Raw genomic sequence first — 18,044 nt, 5'->3', positions numbered from 1 at the left:
CACGGTTATGTTACCATAATCACACTTAATTATTTAATAGATAATATGGTAATTATGCACTTTACAAACAAACGCTTGTAAGGAACTTTTAGTAAAAATTATAGAATGCTTAGCAACATTCAAAATTTGTTGACTTATACGATTTGTTTGATAAAACTTTTTGTTTCTTTTTTAAAAAAAACACCCAAAAATTTGCCCTCTAAAGTAAAAGGCATCAATTATATGAGGCAGAAACATATATAAAGTCTAAATTAAACGTAGGCCTTGGATGTTTGAACCAACGTACAAGAGACAACAACTTAATTTTAACACCTTTTTTTTTTGTCTTTTTTGTTTGTGTTATTTTACTGTCTTATTGTTTTGCTCTCTATTTCGATTCTCAGAAAACAGAAAGACAAGAAAAAAAAACACAAAGAACATAGGATCTAAAGCTCAAACCAAGCTCGAGTTCATATGCACATTCAACAAGCCGAGTCCGAACGTGCCAAGCTTGGCTCGGCCTGATTACAACCCTAGCTCCATGTGCTGTATATGAGCCCAAATTGTGATCTTCAATATATTAACCTGGCACAAACATTAGAAGAAAAACGATTCATTTTCAGGATTCAAACCCCAAACGAGAAAACATTGCAAAGCCACTAAACTTCTCAACCCAAAGCCTTTTGCATGAAAGAGTTGAAAGTTACATGATCAACAGGCTCTGAGGTATACTACGACCTGTCAAAAGAGTTGAAATGGTCCAGTTTGAGTGCCTTGAAACCAGAGCACAGCAATACAGCAACCAGAAACTAATTTAAGGTCAATGACACAGCTCTTCAGCTATAAAATTTGTAACCACCTTCTGGCTACAGGAAAAACAGTTTTCTAACTCCATTCACATTCCAGGAGTTCAATACTATATCTAAATCAAACAGGGATCAAAACTTTTTCAACAGAAGTCCACAATCTAAAGTCTGTAATGATGATATATTGCAAGGTTCTAAAGCGTGGAAAGTAGACCACCTATTACATTAAAGAGTTCAAGGAATTTGCCGAGAAAAGTAAGACCTCAATAGGTAACACTATATGGCATACAGCTTTTATTAATAGACAAATCTATTCCCAACTCAAGCACAAGCACAATAAATCAACACAAATCCCTACCACTTAAAGAGTTTCAAATCCATTCCTTCTAGTCTACTAAGTTTCAACCTTCGATTGATCATTAGAAACCTCTGCTTAAGGTAAAAGCATAATAAAGAGAATAATGACCGAGAACATTATATGTCATCGATCAGTACCTCCTGGCAAAGCGATCCATAATCCTGCCAGAAGGGCACTCATACGCCAGATGTCCCCGTCCACCACAGTTGTGACAGATCATCGAGGGACCCATGCAATCCCTGCTCATATGACCCAGCTGCTGGCAGTTTCTGCATACAACATCACGGTAACCACCACTGCGAACACCACCACCCCGCTCTGCAATAGTGTTGGTTTTTGGGCACTGTCTGGCCACATGACCAGCTACATTGCACAAGTTGCAGATAGGATCGTTTGGACAGTCACGTGCCAGGTGGCCCGTCTTCCTACAATTGTTACATGCCTTTTCATTTGTACAGTCAGCTGCAATATGACCCTGCTTATAACAGTTGTTGCACAGCCTCAAGTCCCCAGGTGGTAATGCGGGAGCCGTACACTCTTTAGCCCGATGTCCAGCCTTACCACAAGTGTGGCAGATGCCCTCATTGGTACAGTTACTAGCCATGTGACCAGGTTCTCGACAGTTCCAGCACAGCGATTTTGTGGTGCATTCTGAAGCAATGTGACTGTACAGACAAGAATATTTCAGAATTGACAAGGTCTCATTGAAGAAATAAATTTAAAAGGGAGAGCAATACCATTGAATGAGGCAAATTACATTCCCATAATAAGAAAGATAAAGAATTATTACTGGTGTGAAATGAAAAAGTATGTCTCCTTTTGCTAGAAATACTGAAAAGGTCTTAACACGTCCAAAATCTTCTTGAACATCCAACTCCTTAGCAGGTCATAAAATTTTGCATAGATACTGGTCTCATTTAAGGCACATTTAACCCTATTGAACCTTGGTATCCCATTGTTGCAGCAATTAGAAAAGCTGAGAGAATACTAGCTTTTTATGATACACTGTAGCCTTGTCTTTAGTCTAGGGACCACCCCCTCTTTCTCTTGAGACACTAGTGGTGCAGTAGCCACAAAAGTAAGGTACACAATGGAGGTGGTAGTGTTGGTTGCTATCGACAAAAGTGGTGTTGGCCCAAAGGCTGAGGCATCGTTTATTAAGCTGAAGAAGACAGATGCAATAAGAAGCCAGATGCAGAGGTAATACTTAAGTGGAACAGAGGAGGAGACAAGGTAGCAGAGGCAAAATTGTGTTGGGGCTGATGAAGATAGCAGTGGCAACGGTGTCATGATGAAGGCATCACAACCTTTGTGTTACGAATTGATTGAGTCACTGATTTAGGCAGTGACAGTGGTTTAAGGGTGAAGACAGAGGACGTGAAGATAGAATAGATGATGTGCTAATACAGGTAGCAAAGAAGTTGGTCATTTTGAGCGTAGCAGTAGTACCTCAAATGCAGTGTGAGTACAGCAATTGCTGTTTGCTGGTACTGCTTTTGGTAATGTGAAATCGTAGTTTTAGCCTTTTAGGTAGTTGTGTAGACATTAACAGCTGCAATACAATGGTTAAGGCAGAGGGGAAGGTGGAAGTGGTTGATGCAGTAACAGAAAGAGAGGCTCAAATTTACAAGAAATCAGGATGTGAGTTAGCCTCAAATTTACAAGAAATCAGGATGTGAGTTAGCCTAAAAGCATAAACTATCTATTTTCCAATGATATATAGTCTCCTAACGTCTTGAACAACTAAGTGGGAACATAAAGCAAGTAATATCATTAAGTAGAAAGCTTTAACTTCAACGAACATATATGTTTCAATTAGAAAGCAAAAAATCAGTTTACTGACCCAGGCAGCCCGCAATTGTGACAAATTGCAACATTGGGACATTCTCTAGCGTAATGACCTGGACGTTTGCAATTCTTACAAAGGTCGTCTCGGCTGAAAACAAAACCACATACAGTAGCCATTGAGCAAAAAATAATGGCATGTTAAGTTCTACTACAGAAAAAAGGAATGTGAGAGTATAAGATCACAGATAAGTTAACATTGACATTCAGTAAAACAAACCAATATACTACCAAGTTTCTGGTGTGTTCAGAGAGAGAGAGAGAGAGATCATAAAAAGTATATCAGTTTCAGACATGCCAGAAATTTTTTAAAATAGAGCCTATAGAAAACAAAAGGCAATCCATATACTTGTCTCTCCAAATTGATATTGATCCAACAAAAACACCACAAACAACACCAGAAAAAATGGCTTAATATCCTATGCAAGTTATTGTCAAGACAAGAAGAACCAAATATACAATTACATCAAATATGCAGAGAACCTGCATTAAAATATAAAACTATATTGCTCGCATGCTGCAAATCTGTAAAGATTCCTAAGCAGTGTAATACAGTTTCTAGGAGTTCAGCATGAACTTAACATATACAATGTAACATTAAAACCCATTTTTTATGGAGCACAATTTGGGGAACAAAAGAATTTTTACAGCACAGATGACCTTCATCCGACCACGTAAATTGAGATCTCTAAGTAGGATTAACACCGCTCTTTGAAAATCACATTGTTTCCGAACAGCAGTTAAAAAACCAAAGCAAAAGGCACATAATCATCCAGACACAAAATCATTTAATACGAACAAGGTTCTCAAGAAAAAATTAAAGTATAAGCCTTACTCAACACAAATATGATGATAATTACACTTGGGGACTATCTCTAGTGAAGCTTAAGAGTTTACTTCCCCCCCCCAGCCCACATATTATGTTGAAAAAGAGAAAACATATAAATGGTCAAAGTCAGAAAACCTGAAACCCCGACGTGAATCTCTCCTGTTAGGTGCATCACGATTGGAAAAGCGATCAGAACGGATCTTACGATCCAATGGACTCCTGCTCCTGCTCCTGCTCCTGCTTCTGCTCATGCTGTCCGAACTCATTTTCAAATTTATACTTCAAATACCTACCACCACTGATCTGCAGAAATACCACCACCACAACACCAAACAGCTGCTGCCTCCTCCCTGTCCACATTACAACCACATACCCAAGATCACATCCATGAGTCCAAACCAAACCCCTTCCTTTCCCCTTCAAAACAGAAAACACCAAACCCCGACAGCAAAGAATATAAAATTTTCAACAAGCAACCATCTCATAGCAACTAAATATCACTTAACTCGGCACCCAGATATTGATAATGCAACTCCTCAACCACATCCTTCATTAGAAATTCAAGCATCCCTTGCAACACGGCCAACATTCCCAATTTGACACCAAGCCTATATAAATATACATAAACTGGATCCAGACTCCAACATCTTTTGAAATTATCTTAACCCCCAGGTGATGTTCTTTAGATAGTAGCCTAAAGCATTTGAGAAGAGAAGAAAGAGAGGAACAGAGTGGGACAAATTCCTCATCTTACAAGAGGGAGAAAAATATTCAACTATAGGTATGGCCGCAATATTTAGCCCAAGATGATAGGAAAACATCAGTAGATAATTCAGATAATTTCCAAAGAAGCATTTTCAATATAGGAGATACGAAGGGAGAACAAGATGTTCCCACGGTGAGCTAGGTACAACATTGCTGAAATGGCCCTTTAGAAACGAGAGTATCTGTCTCCAATCTAATCTCTCTCTGTGCCCCAACCAAATATAGGAACCAGATGGAACATTATGGCAGCACTACATCATTCCCGCATTTTTTCGTGGAGATTTCCCCATGCATATACATATCTTGCACTCAAAATGCCCGATGCCATTTACAATACGCTTAAGCTTTTAACGACTATAAATTCAGCAATAAAAACATATAAAACCAACGAACATTCAGTTCCCATGAAGAACTCGCAAAACCTTTGATTATATAGAAAATAAATTATATACTTACGCGTGAAACTAAATTGCCCATTATGCTCTAATTAAAAAAAAAATCCCCACAATCTCCCTTTCCCTCTCTTCTGTGTTCCAAAGAGTAAGTCCCTCTTTCAACACACTTGTCACCACCACCAAGAATCAACCCCTACTCATTCTTTCAGCGTTCTCTTCCACAGCAATCAGAAACACTTCCCCATCAGTCTGATACTTCCAGAATCATCCGCTTTGCTCACACAGAAATCAAAAACTCTTTCCCATCTCTTTATTTTTCAAAATTAAGCCTCACAACAACAAAAATCTTCGCCGTGTTACCGTCACAACTCACAACCTAGCCTCAGCCAAAAAACAAAAATCACGCAAAAGATAAACTCTAAACCAAAAGGGAAGAACAGGAAACAATCACAAACCAAATATCAAAATCCATACACGCAAACCAAGTACATGTACATGCGAAAACATACAAAAGGGAACAATTAGCCCGAACCCTAAAACTCTCGCCCATCAGAGAGAGAAAGAAAAGGGGGACGAACCTGATGCTATGGCTCAGTACGTGTCCACCTGGTGCTGTGGCTTCGAGAGCTGCGGATGAAGAAATTGTACCAGCGCGAATCTGTGACTGTGACGGTGCGATTTGGGGGAGGGAAGAGATTAACCGCTAAACGGTGTAGTTTGTGAAATTACGTCCAGAGGGTGCTTCTATAAAAGTTGACTTGGGCTTTTAAGATAACTTATTGGGCCGAGACCGAAATTGCCTAAATTAGGATTCTGTGCATTCCTGAGGTTGCGTGCGTTTGACGAATAGAATTTTTAAATTAAATAGAGTGTTTTTGGTAAAAATTTTATTTTTAAGCTTTTATCAAAAGTATTTTTTAATCATTTTTAGGCCTTTTGAACCATTATAAGCGCTTTTAATATTTTTTACCAAATAAATATTTTTTCTTTAAATAAACTTTTTGAGTGTTAAAAGCACGTTTAGGCACCCCAAACACAATTTTAAACAAACCTTAAGTTGAAGGTTATTTTGACAAACTCTATAATAAAAATTGGAAAAAAAAAAAAAAATTATCATCTCCTCGGCTAATCAATTTAGTCCAGCAAAAATAAATTTTAAAAAAAACCATTTTTTATATTCTATCATTATCTTCTCTCAATAAAAAAGAATAACGAATAAAAAAATATTTGAAAAATAATATTTAAATGATATAGTAAAAGTGGATAACTAAAATAGGGAGAGTAAGATATGAGTGATTTGGAAAAGTGTGTAGATAAAATAGAAATCAATTTAATAGATTAAATTTGACAAATTTTATATAAAATTTTATCCTTGTATAGTTGTATATAATTTCTTAAATCATAATCATTGTTTTTAAATAAATAATTGAAATCTTGTCATATATATCAATATTTATGATTTTTTTTTTTTTTTTCAATCCATCAATTCTCTACCTCAATACTTACAAAATTTTACACACATATAAAATGGTAGTTAAGATTTAAGAAATTGAATAAATAAAATATCTTAGAAATTGTAAAGGATGTTGATCATAACATTAGTCGTCTGAATTTTTGTGTTATTAATAGTAAATGTGCTAGCCACACCCACAACTTTCACTAGTATATCATAAGTTGAAAGAGAGAAAAAATAAAAATAAAAACAAAAAGGTAAAAACTACCTTTTTGTTTTCTTGGATGACTGATAATTCAGACGAAAAATATGAGTCACTTTAAAACCTATCTATCTCAACAGGTAGGCGGACTATTTGAAACATGCTAAAAGAAATGAGCCTTATAAAAAAAAAAAATTACTTTTACTACCTAAAATTAAAAATCCAAACAACAAAATTACTAAATCTCTATTCGTATTATCGGGTTTTCAACTCGAGGTTGCTTTATCCTTCACCCCCACAAGCCATGCCTAGTTTGGTGGGAGGAGAGAGATTGGGTTAATTTATACACAACAAAACCTGGCCCAATTTCAACGAACACCATCCTCTGTCCACAGTAAGGGAAAAGCCCATCTTAAAAAATTGGCAAAGTCACCCACCCATGACCCAACTTTGGCAAAGTTTTCTTCCAATAAAATATTTCCTGTTAAAAGGTTACGCATCCAAATATCCTCCTAATTATCAGCATTCATTTGGGATATGATCAAAGTTTTAAATAATTTGTGTTTTGAATTGTTTGTTAATGTTTTGTTTTTCTTTGTTAAAAGGCAAATATATAAGTTACAGCTTGCAAAAGCAACTTGTTGATAGTATCCACAAGCAGAGATGAGTTATATGATTGGCAGTTTTAGGGCTGCAAAGTTGCAGCTTATCACAGTTTTCTCGAGAAATGTTATTCAGTATTTTTTTTTTTTTTAAGTGTTTATCTTTTAGTTGCTTTAATCTGTGTGAAATATTCGCATTCACTTTTTTTTTTTTTTTTAAAGTAATATAAAAGAACAAAATAAATGTTAAAAAATAAACACTTAAAAATGCTTATTAGTATTTATCTTAAGTCTTAAATTAACTTTAATGATCCAAAAAGAAAAAGACAACACAGCGGAGCTTTTCCAATTTGATGATAGTAGCGGCTGTTCACAGCCGCACATGTCCCTCATTTATACTTGGGTGGCTGACCACCCTATTGCCACCCTAGGGGTGGCTAGCCACCACTGCCACCTTAGATCGGCCGGTCTGGGGTGGCTTTAGTCACCCCATGACTCTTGGGAGGTGGCTCGGCCACCCCCAGGGGTCAAAAAAAAAAAAAATTGATCTGGGGTGGTTGGCCACCCTATTTTTTCCTAGGGGGTGGCCGAGTGGCTAGCCATAGATCTTTTTTTAAAAAAAAAAAAAAATTGGCCCCACCCCCTAGGGTGGCAATGGGGTGGCAATGGGGTGGCCAGCTACCCTTTAGTTTTTTAATTTTTTTTTAATTATAAATGATATTTTATTATTATTTTAATAGTGAGACAGGTGTCTTTTTTGGAGCCTTAAGATTTCTGAAAAGCAATCTTAGCCTTTAACTGAATATTCTCCAATCCATTTGGACTGAAAATGATCCGTTTTTCATTTCTATGGCATATTAGGGTTTAGGAGAGTAGCAGCGAGTAGCATATTCATAATCTATAATAAGGCTATCAAAATACTCTTTGCTTCTTCTTAATTCCTTCACTCTTTATATATTTTGAATATATTCTAACAATTACAAAGAGCAAATATAGATATATCGAATGAAGTTGGTCATGTAATAACTTTAAGGAATTAAGTTGTATAATATTAAGTGGGGCTATTAAGGTTTGCTATGATCCGTAAATATGATATGAACGTAGCACGAAATTAGTAAGTTAAGTTTGAGGATTTGACTCGTTTAATTAAATGAGTTGAGTTATGATTGACTTATTTAATTAAATGAGTTGAGTTATGATTGACCTATATAAATCTTTATGCACATGTTTTAATACGATCCAAACTTAACATATGACATAAGGGCTCTCAGTTTTTTACATTACTCGTGAACTTCATACGAACTCAACAAGAAATTAATGAGGTTATGGGTGATAGGCCTAACGTATTTAATTAAATGAATCGGAGTAAAATTGACCTATATAGTATTATATTAATACCTTAATACAAACTAAACCAAAACGTAAACACCACCCATAATTGTAAGAGAGCTTTTAAGCGTGCCTAAATTAACAGTGGTGGAGTCGGACAATTATATTGGGAGTGTCGTTAAAATTTTTTTGAAAGTGCCGAATGGTAACTTGCGTAAGTAGGAGAGAATAATTTTTTTTTTTCTTCTTTTTTTTGGGAGTACCGTGTGGAATTTGGGAGAAAAATAGCAAAAAAAAAAAAAATTAAAAACTTTGGGGTCCCGTGACACTCCAAGCCTTAAGTGGCTCCACCACTGCCTCAATAAGAATAATTTCCATCAAATTAAGAGCTCTTGATTTGTCTGTTGTTAAAGACACGTTAGAGGTCAAAGATAAAGAATCTAATTCCACAATAATGAGTTTTTCTCCATCTCCATTCATCCTAGTCATATGGGCAAATGCAATTTTCTGAAAAGCCAAAATACACCGCCCTCTTCATCTTGCTTTGGAAGAGAGATAAGAATATTTTTGGTTCTTTATCCTCGTCATTCTAAATATTTGGAATCCACTGTATAGTATATAGTCCCAAAGCACTTTATAGAAAGTTCCAACCCCCACTCTCCCTTTAGAAGCGTGTTCAACATACAAATCATGTACACAAGGCAACATTTGTTTGCTAGGAACATAGGACCTAGAAGTAAAACTGATGAAAAATGCTAAAAATTATATTTTTATTTTATTATTATTTTAAAAAGTGTTAAACATTTATTTTTGTCTATTTTCTTTTTTTACAAGATTATTATTAAATCGGTATTTGAATTCTATAGATTCAATGGTGAATTTGTCATATGGAGATGAACAAGACTACAAGAGATAGATAAAAAATAAAAATTAACATTTCTCATTATTTTATAATGTTGATATGGTAGTTTCAATTATGAGTGACAATTCATATTCATGTGTCATATTCGGATCGTGTCAAGGCATGAGCATACGAATATATAGGTCAACTATAACTTAACCTATTTAAATAAATGGGTTAAATCCTTAAACCGCAATCCTCTAATTTTGAATTGTGTTTGTGTTGAATTGGTGGATTATGTTAAAAATTGCTAGTCATTATGTTGTATGTCGGGTTCGGGTTGTATCGAATGATTGGTATAAAACTATATTGGTCAACTAAACCCTTAAACCCCAATCCTCTAATTTTATATTATGTTTGTGTCGAATTTGTAGGTTATGTTAAAAATTGCTAGTCATTATGTCGTATGTCGGGTTTGGATTATATCAAATGATTGGTATAAAATTATATTAGTCAACCCTAACTCGACCAATTTAAAAGAGCCAAACTTCTCAACCATAACTCTGTAATTTTGTACAGAGATCATGTCGAATTCGTAAATCATATCAAAAATTGTCAGCCATAATTTCAATCAACTTTTAAATTAATCCTTATTAAAAGAAAAAAAAAATTAAAAGTAGAGGTAAACGAGAGGTTTTTTATTTTTTGTCTGTAGGTTAGAAGGTGAGGGACCGAAAAGGTTAGATCCAATGTTTTACTAATATTTTATTTTCTTGCTCAATGCTAACATATCATTCTCTTATTGAAAGGCACAAAAATTTTTATTTGTACCAAAATCTTATAAAAGTTATTTTCACCCCCCAATTCAATTGTGATGCCAAACATGATCAAGAGAGTGTTGTCAACCTTCCCTTACAAGCACGTAGATTGTAAACAATTTTCACAGCACTCCCACTTTTCCAATGAGCTAAAATATTGGACCCCACGGAAAAGCCCCTTGTCGCTCATGTACAACTACATAGCCCTGTGCAAGCCTTTGTGGTTCCATTTGCATGTGAGCTCTCACTAAAACATCACTCCCTGTCGGCGCTTCTAAAGCTATTCGTCGATCCGGCGATCCCCCACCCCGTGGCGCCACGGCGAAAACCCCCGCCGGCGCACAACCAAGAAATGACCCTCTTCTCCTTCACTCATCATCTCCTCCTTTCTCTTCTTCTCTTCCTCCTCCTCCTCGTTGGCTCTGCATCGAGCAGCACCCATGACTATCAAGACGCATTATCGAAGGCAATCTTATTCTACGAGGGCCAGCGGTCGGGTTTCTTGCCGCAGGACCAGAGAATCACTTGGCGCGCTAATTCCGGACTCAGCGACGGTTGGATGTACAACACTGACTTGAGCGGCGGGTACTACGACGCCGGCGACAACGTCAAGTTCGGCTTCCCGATGGCCTTCACGACCACCATGCTGGCCTGGAGCGTGATCGAGTTCGGCGATTCCATGCCGCCCAACGATCTCAGGAACGCTTTGGTGGCGATCCGTTGGGCCACGGACTATTTGCTCAAGACCGTTTCTCAGCCCAACCGGATTTTTGTGCAGGTAAATTGTTACCGTACTGTCAGTGGTGGGTTTGTAAATTAAATGTCTGGGGTGCGGGGCAGTTGAACTAATCCGTCTATGGGTAGAAAGACAGTCATTGTCGGATATTTTGACATTTTGCCCGGATATTTTAATATTTTGGGCAAGTGGGCTCATTAGAACTTTTTCCCGATTGCAAGCCTTTGCTCTAACTGCCTGCCCTAAAGAAAAACTGTAACAAATTATTTATTAAGCTTAATTAACATGACTTAATAAATTCGTTAATCCAATTCTGCACCAATTTTCCACCTTAATTTGGGTCTTTTCGTACGTTAATCATGTAAGAGTGTGGACCATGTTGTTTCTTCTTAGAAATTTCGTCGTCAAACTTTATTGCGTCGTATTGATAAGACATAAATTGGCCTCATAATGATATATTTTTTTTGTAGGTGGGGGATCCGAACATTGACCATAATTGTTGGGAAAGACCGGAAGATATGGACACAACCAGGACAGTTTATGCCGTGGATGCACCGAATCCGGCTTCCGATGTTGCCGGGGAGACCGCAGCCGCTCTAGCAGCTTCGTCAATAGTATTCCGGTCATCAGATTCGGGATATTCCGATACTTTGTTACGAAATGCCATCAATGCTTTCCAATTCGCAGATAGTTATAGAGGAGCTTACAGCGATAATTCAAATATTAAATACGGTGCCTGCCCATTTTATTGCGATTTTGATGGTTATCAGGTAATTAACCAAACAACGCTTTCCTAAGTGGTCCTCGTTGCTAAATTTGATTGCCATTAACGTGATAGAGACAAATAAACTGCGATATCAGGTTGTAAGGACATTATAGTTAAAGCTATGTGATTTGAATATTATTTACGATAAAGTTCATTTAATTCCCTCTAATTATTACCTTGATGATAATTTATCCTCAAAGTTATCAATTGTGACAATTTATCTTTAAACTATTAAAACAATGATGATGTACCCTTAATTTTAACAAAATAACGAAATTACCCTTACTAAAATAAAAAAACAAAAATACTAATTTTTTTTTTAAAAAAAATTTAAGGGTATTTTTGTCTTATTGAAAATTATATAGAGGTAATTTTGTCATTTTGCTAGCATTGGAGGTAAATTGTCGTAAATTGGAGGTAACTTTACCTTATTATTTATTTATTTTTATTAATAAAGCTGTGGTTTTATGATCAACTTTTAATTTTAATGGGGTTGGACAGGATGAGCTGCTATGGGGAGCAGCATGGCTAAGGAGAGCTACTAACGAAGAAACTTACCTCAATTACATACAAAGCAACGGCCAAACCCTTGGCGCCGATGAGAACGTAAATGAATTTGGATGGGACAACAAACACGCTGGACTTAACGTTTTAGTCTCTAAGGTTAGACCAATTTAATTTCATAAATATAAATTTGTTAAACCACCATTTCTGGAGACGGGTTCGAACTCAAAATATCTGCTTTGAAACTAAGGACATGTTTGAGTTTGCATTTGAATGGCCTAAAAGTACATTTAACACTCAAAAATCCTGTTTGAAGAAAAAAATAATACATGTTTGGTAAAAAAAATCGAAAACGTTTTTAAGAGTTCAAAAAGCTTAAAAATAGTCAAAATATATTTTTGGTAAAAGCTCAAAAATGAAGCTTTTAAAACGACATCATCAATCAATAGTACGTTTATTAAAAAAAAAAAGAATGTTTATAAAAACGCATCTTATTGTCTATGATTTTTTAAAAAAAAAAAAAAAAAAAACAAAAAAAAACAAAACAAAATTTTTATATTTTTAAATTACAACTTTTGTAAAATGTACTATCAATCGATATACTTTTCACAATTTTGTTTAAAATTATAGGTTGCATTGACATTCATTTTGACTGGATGGTGTTTGTAGGAAGTCCTAGAAGGAAATGTGTACTCCCTCCAATCGTACAAAGCATCGGCTGACAACTTCATGTGCGCGCTGATACCCGAATCATCAGCCTCGCACATAGAGTACACAAACGGCGGACTCATATACAAGCCCGGAGGCAGCAACTTGCAGCATGCAACATCAATTGCATTCCTTTCACTAGTCTATGCCAACTACCTAACTCGAACGTCTCAAGCTATCAACTGTGGGAACATATATGTAAGTCCAACCACACTTCGCCAGCTCGCTAAACGCCAAGTTGATTACATTCTAGGCGATAACCCTAAGGGTATATCGTATATGGTCGGTTATAGTGATTACTACCCACAACGTATTCACCATCGCGGCTCGTCGATGCCGTCAATCAAAGACCATCCTCAATTCATTGGGTGCAAGGAGGGTTCTATCTACTTCAATTCAACAAATCCTAACCCTAATATCCACGTTGGGGCCGTGGTGGGAGGACCTGGGGAAGACGACATCTACGACGACGATCGAGTCGATTATAAGAAATCAGAGCCGACGACCTACATTAATGCACCATTAGTCGGGGTACTAGCATACCTTGTTGCTAACCCAACCCTAGTTGACACAAATACACAAATTCATGACTCATCATTTGAGAATAGGGAAAAGATGCCTCTCGTCATGAGCAAAGCAAAGAGGGAAGAGGCTTATTTAAGTGATCTGCTTTTCTTTTCTTTTCCTCTTCTATTCTTATTTAGTAATTTGCTTGATTCTTGAGTTATAGGATTTTGGAGTCACAAAATCTTGTTGTCACTTTTTCTACAAGGATAATGAGAAAAAGGCTTATTTCTACATGTAAAAAATTCTTTTGTTTCTTCCCTTCTATCATGTTCTAAGATTTAAACAAAATGGAAAACTTCATTTTAGACCCCTAAACTATCGCGCGTTTCGAAAAGACCCCTTCAAAATTAAAAAGCTCTCAATTTACACCCATAAACTTCCAATTTCAATCAATTGACCTCTCTCCGTCAGATTTTAAACGTTAAAAGTGATACAATGACGTTTATATTCCTGACTTTTTTATAAAATTTTAAATTTACCCTTAATTTTAAATTATTATTACTTTTTTTTTAAAAAAAAAAAAATTATAAAAAATGGAGGGGTATTTTGGTATTTTTAGGCATTGCCGTTAGAATTTAATGACTAAATTTGACAGAGGGGGTCAATTGACTAAAATTGAAAGTTCATATAGTTAAATTGAGAGTTTTTTAAATTTATGGTGGTCTTTTCAAAACATGACGTAGTTCAGAGGTTTAAAGTAAAGTTTCTCTAAACAAAAATGTCATTTCATAAAATTTACTCAATTTAGTACAGTATAAACTAGTATGCGCATAATCTCACTAGACGAACCGCTTTTTCAGGCGAAAATGAAAGCATTTATATCTTTTCATTCCTCCCTATTCATTGTTGTTCCTATTAATGACCCTAAACCCTCCATATAATGCTATCACTTTCTTTGTGTTGTCTTTTTCTTTTGTTTTTGGCTTTTTCTTTTCTGTGTTGGTTTGTTGTGGTGTTTCTGTACTATTTCCCAAGAAAAAAAAATAATAATAAAAATATTTCCAACCAAATGGTTGAGAAAGATACTACACCTACTCAAAGCAATGCAAGATTTTTGGTGGAGGACTCTTATGGAAGTGTGGAAGTGGCTGAACATTCATCATGCTTGTTACCTACCAGGCTACCCAATTTAAGTGGCACTAAGAGGCAGGTACCGCCTCTGTTTGCCAACAACCCTATTAATTGGTCTCATGAGATCCCTCTTCATGCTCATGCCATGTTCATAATTAAGTTCACTTTTGGGTCGTTACGATTGTCGTTACCTCAACGACGTGATTGTTAGAATATTAATTAATTAATTTTTTTTTAATTTAAAATTTTGAAATAAATGATGATTAATCATAATATTATAGTAGAGGTTATAAATTAAAACTATGACTATAATTTACTCATATTTTCAGTTCAATATTTCATTTGGGACAAAAATTTCTTCCAAATTGGTTTGAAGGAAATTTCATTCAACCTACTCTAATAAGTCTCAAGTGTGATCTCTCACCTTTTTTTTTTTTTTTTTAATATTTTAAGAGTCATTTATTGTTATTTCACTAATCTATGAACACAAACATTAATTTTTTAGAAACATAAAAATGTTAAATGACATTTGTCACTTATTAAAGTATGTTGAATTTGTATCATTTCATTTGTTGGTAGGTCACGGATCATCTAAAAGTAATGAAAGCAAAACCAGTTCTTTATAGGAATAGTATTAGAGAAATGCTTCTTTGCATTATGACGTCAATCTTACATACATTTTTGATAAGTTGGTGTGCTTCATTCAATCTTAATTAAAAATGACAAAATAATAATAATAATAATAGATAGAATATGCCAACTCAATGAAAATAGATGCAAAATAAACGTGAGAATGCAAAAAAAAAAAACATTTTTCATAGTATTATAGTGGGATAGAAACACCTTCGTCTAGGCCTCTGTGGGCCACTTTAGTTGCTAAACTGATTGGGCCCATACTGGAGATGGGTAGTGAGGAAAGCCGAAAAAGTAACATGACTTCATTCTACATTATACTTGTGGACCTGTGGGCCTGTGGCTGTGGTTACATTTCCAACTTGCGGTTGCAACTACAATCCTACAAGGGTCAATGGGTCATTGAAGGGGAAGTGAGAGTCTGGAATATGTTAAACTAATGTTTAAATTTTTTTTTTTATTAGCTTAAATTTTTAGGATAATTGGTAATTTAATATGGTATTATAATTAAATGTCTTGAGATCGAACATTGACTCCGTTAATTCATCCTCATTTAAATTAAATATTCTACGTGTTGGGCTTCACATATTAAAAAGGAGTTTAACAGATTATAAGTGGTTGCAACCAACTTTTATTTAGATTCAGAATTTCAGTAATTCTTAATTATTAGTAATTCCAACACTAAATATAAAAGAGATCGTATGGAGTCTACCTATCCAAGCAAAGATTGACTACTTGAAACCTATTCGAATAGGTGAGTTTCATAACTGCTCTCTTATATTTGCTGCTCGGATTACTAGACTATAAAATTCTTATTTCTCTTCTTATGAGAGGGAGTAAGGGATAGAGACAACTCTTAAAAAGTTGCATCTCATGTGAATGGTGAAGTGACCCACAATTTTAATCATTCAAAACATACACTCTAACCTTTTGGGCTTGAACTGATTTCATGCACAAAGCACATATCCCAAACTCATGATGTTGTTGGCTTCAAATTTGGATCCATTTTAGCTGTCACATAAGCCAAAATTTTGATGGCTAAGATACACATGAAAACTAGGACTAACTAGGATTTGGATAAGGTGACTTTGGTTGTTCATGATATTGCATGCACTTAATGTGACAAGGCAAGTCGATCTAGGTCCTATTTACCTAAACAGGTGTTTGAGTAACATGAGGTTTGGGATCAGTCTATCTAAATAGTTGCGAGGCTCAACTACTTTCTCACATCAATTGTGCATACAATACAAATAGTTAATTAATTGCATTCAATCTCGATCCTAAAAACTACATGCCTAAAATGCCCAATAAAAAGGCGTGACATGAATGCAGCATTAATTATGTTGCTGATTATCAAGATAACTAAGCTTAAGGGCATTAATTAATTAGCCTGGCTCGAAAACTTGGAGGCTTGGCATGAGATTCCTTGTATTGCACTGAAATAAGTAACATTTGGCTAAGCAAAACTCTCGCCTTTTATGTTTAATTGAAGAGGAATATACTTCTATGGGTTGATCCATATGAAATCCTTTCCAAATTATCTTAGAGGTTTTAAAACGAAAGTAACTGGTTCCAGCCCTATGATGAAGTTTTCAGAATTTCATCGAGGCAAAGATGGGATGGTAGATGAGAGATACATAAAATAGAATATAAATATTATGCATAAACAGTTAACCAACATCCGTTGTAGTCTAGTTGGTCAGGATACTCGGCTCTCACCCGAGAGACCCGGGTTCAAGTCCCGGCAACGGAATTTTTTTTTTGCCAAAATCTAGATTTTCCACTTCTCGATCTACGTAATTGCTTTCCCACTTCTGCAACAATTTTCTTCAATAGATTCTTCAAATGTTTTCAGATAAAAAATTTAAATCCATGCAAAGAGTATGCGGTATTTATAATTCTTTCAATAAAAAAAAATGTTTTAAGATATAACAATGCTTTGCCTTATGAGTCATGACCAATAGACTATTAATATGGTATAATTGCTGTAACAATACTTTTATTTCATTTTATTAATGAGCCAATGTTCCAAAGACGGGATTTGAACATGTGACCTCAATGTTATGAGCCTTGTGAGACACCATGCTTAAAAAAAAATATTAATTAGCATTGCTACGTCAATATAATGAAATAAAAGTGAGATAGATATAGGGTTTTTAGCAGTGGCCCCTCCAAAAAATTTTGAAATTTTTTTTTCTAAGGATAGTTTTTTTAGTTTTCTTAGGGGTGTCGCGATTAAAAACCGCCCGCTAACCGCTATAACAGTTAATTGCTAACCGCTTAGCCGTATTAATCACTAATCGCCTAACTGTTATAACCGCCTAGCGGTTAGTAGTTAGCGGTTATTAGGTTTACTAACCGTAACCGCTAACTATATTTTTATATAATATATTTTTATAATTATAAAAATATTTATACATATAACATAATCACTTGATCATTAAATCACAATTTTTTTTTAAAATAATTAAATCACAATTTGAGTATTAATATATTATTACTATAATTTATATGATTATAGCACATGATCAATTGATCATTAAATCATTTGATTATATAATAACAAATTATACATATATAATATGACATAACTCATAAGTATATCAATTCATACTAATACAACAATTAAATATTTAGAAACTTATTTTCAATGTATGTTATAAACTTACAAGTCTATATAAGTCTACATATGCATCTGAATAATATAAATGTATAATATCAATACTTAATCATATGATTTAATGATAATTCAAATACTTTATTCAAGACTTCAAGTGAATCATATTATTAATGTACAATAATGATATGATTCGTATAATATCAAATTAAGTAATTGA

At 35.0% G+C, this 18,044-nt stretch overlaps 2 protein-coding genes and 1 non-coding gene across 3 annotated transcripts; 2 read left to right on the top strand and 1 right to left on the bottom strand.

The window, feature by feature from the left end:
* Positions 1-299: 299 nt before the first annotated feature.
* On the bottom strand, positions 300-5,700 carry LOC132174676 (uncharacterized). The gene is made up of 5 exons (XM_059586320.1): positions 5,556-5,700; positions 3,953-4,167; positions 2,987-3,079; positions 1,281-1,808; positions 300-564 (listed from the first exon to the last, which is right to left on the bottom strand). The coding sequence occupies exons 2-5, from the start codon at positions 4,081-4,083 to the stop codon at positions 552-554; spliced, it is 765 nt and encodes a 254-aa protein (XP_059442303.1). The 5' UTR covers positions 4,084-4,167; positions 5,556-5,700; the 3' UTR covers positions 300-551.
* A 4,634-nt stretch (positions 5,701-10,334) lies between these two features.
* On the top strand, positions 10,335-13,736 carry LOC132174668 (endoglucanase 24-like). The gene is made up of 4 exons (XM_059586309.1): positions 10,335-11,000; positions 11,429-11,728; positions 12,226-12,387; positions 12,898-13,736. The coding sequence occupies exons 1-4, from the start codon at positions 10,575-10,577 to the stop codon at positions 13,657-13,659; spliced, it is 1,650 nt and encodes a 549-aa protein (XP_059442292.1). The 5' UTR covers positions 10,335-10,574; the 3' UTR covers positions 13,660-13,736.
* A 3,151-nt stretch (positions 13,737-16,887) lies between these two features.
* Positions 16,888-16,960, top strand: TRNAE-CUC (transfer RNA glutamic acid (anticodon CUC)). The gene has a single exon. It is a non-coding gene; the product is annotated as a tRNA-Glu (tRNA).
* Positions 16,961-18,044: the final 1,084 nt, after the last annotated feature.

Source organism: Corylus avellana, chromosome ca1 (genome assembly GCF_901000735.1).
Source record: "Corylus avellana chromosome ca1, CavTom2PMs-1.0".
Lineage (NCBI taxonomy): Eukaryota > Viridiplantae > Streptophyta > Magnoliopsida > Fagales > Betulaceae > Corylus > Corylus avellana.
The sequence above is the reverse complement of the archived record's forward strand: the minus strand, read 5'-3'. Positions and strand labels throughout refer to the sequence as shown.

Coding starts and splice junctions, on each gene's coding strand:
- LOC132174676 (XM_059586320.1), bottom strand. CDS start 4,083: ATGAGTTCGGACAGCATGAGCAGAAGCAGGAGCAGGAGCAGGAGCAGG. Junction 3,080..3,952: donor GATTCACGTCGGGGTTTCAG/GTTTTCTGACTT, acceptor TTTTGTTTTCAG/CCGAGACGACCTTTGTAAGA. Junction 1,809..2,986: donor CACAATTGCGGGCTGCCTGG/GTCAGTAAACTG, acceptor TTGTCTGTACAG/TCACATTGCTTCAGAATGCA.
- LOC132174668 (XM_059586309.1), top strand. CDS start 10,575: ATGACCCTCTTCTCCTTCACTCATCATCTCCTCCTTTCTCTTCTTCTC. Junction 11,001..11,428: donor CCAACCGGATTTTTGTGCAG/GTAAATTGTTAC, acceptor TTTTTTTTGTAG/GTGGGGGATCCGAACATTGA. Junction 11,729..12,225: donor GCGATTTTGATGGTTATCAG/GTAATTAACCAA, acceptor GGGGTTGGACAG/GATGAGCTGCTATGGGGAGC.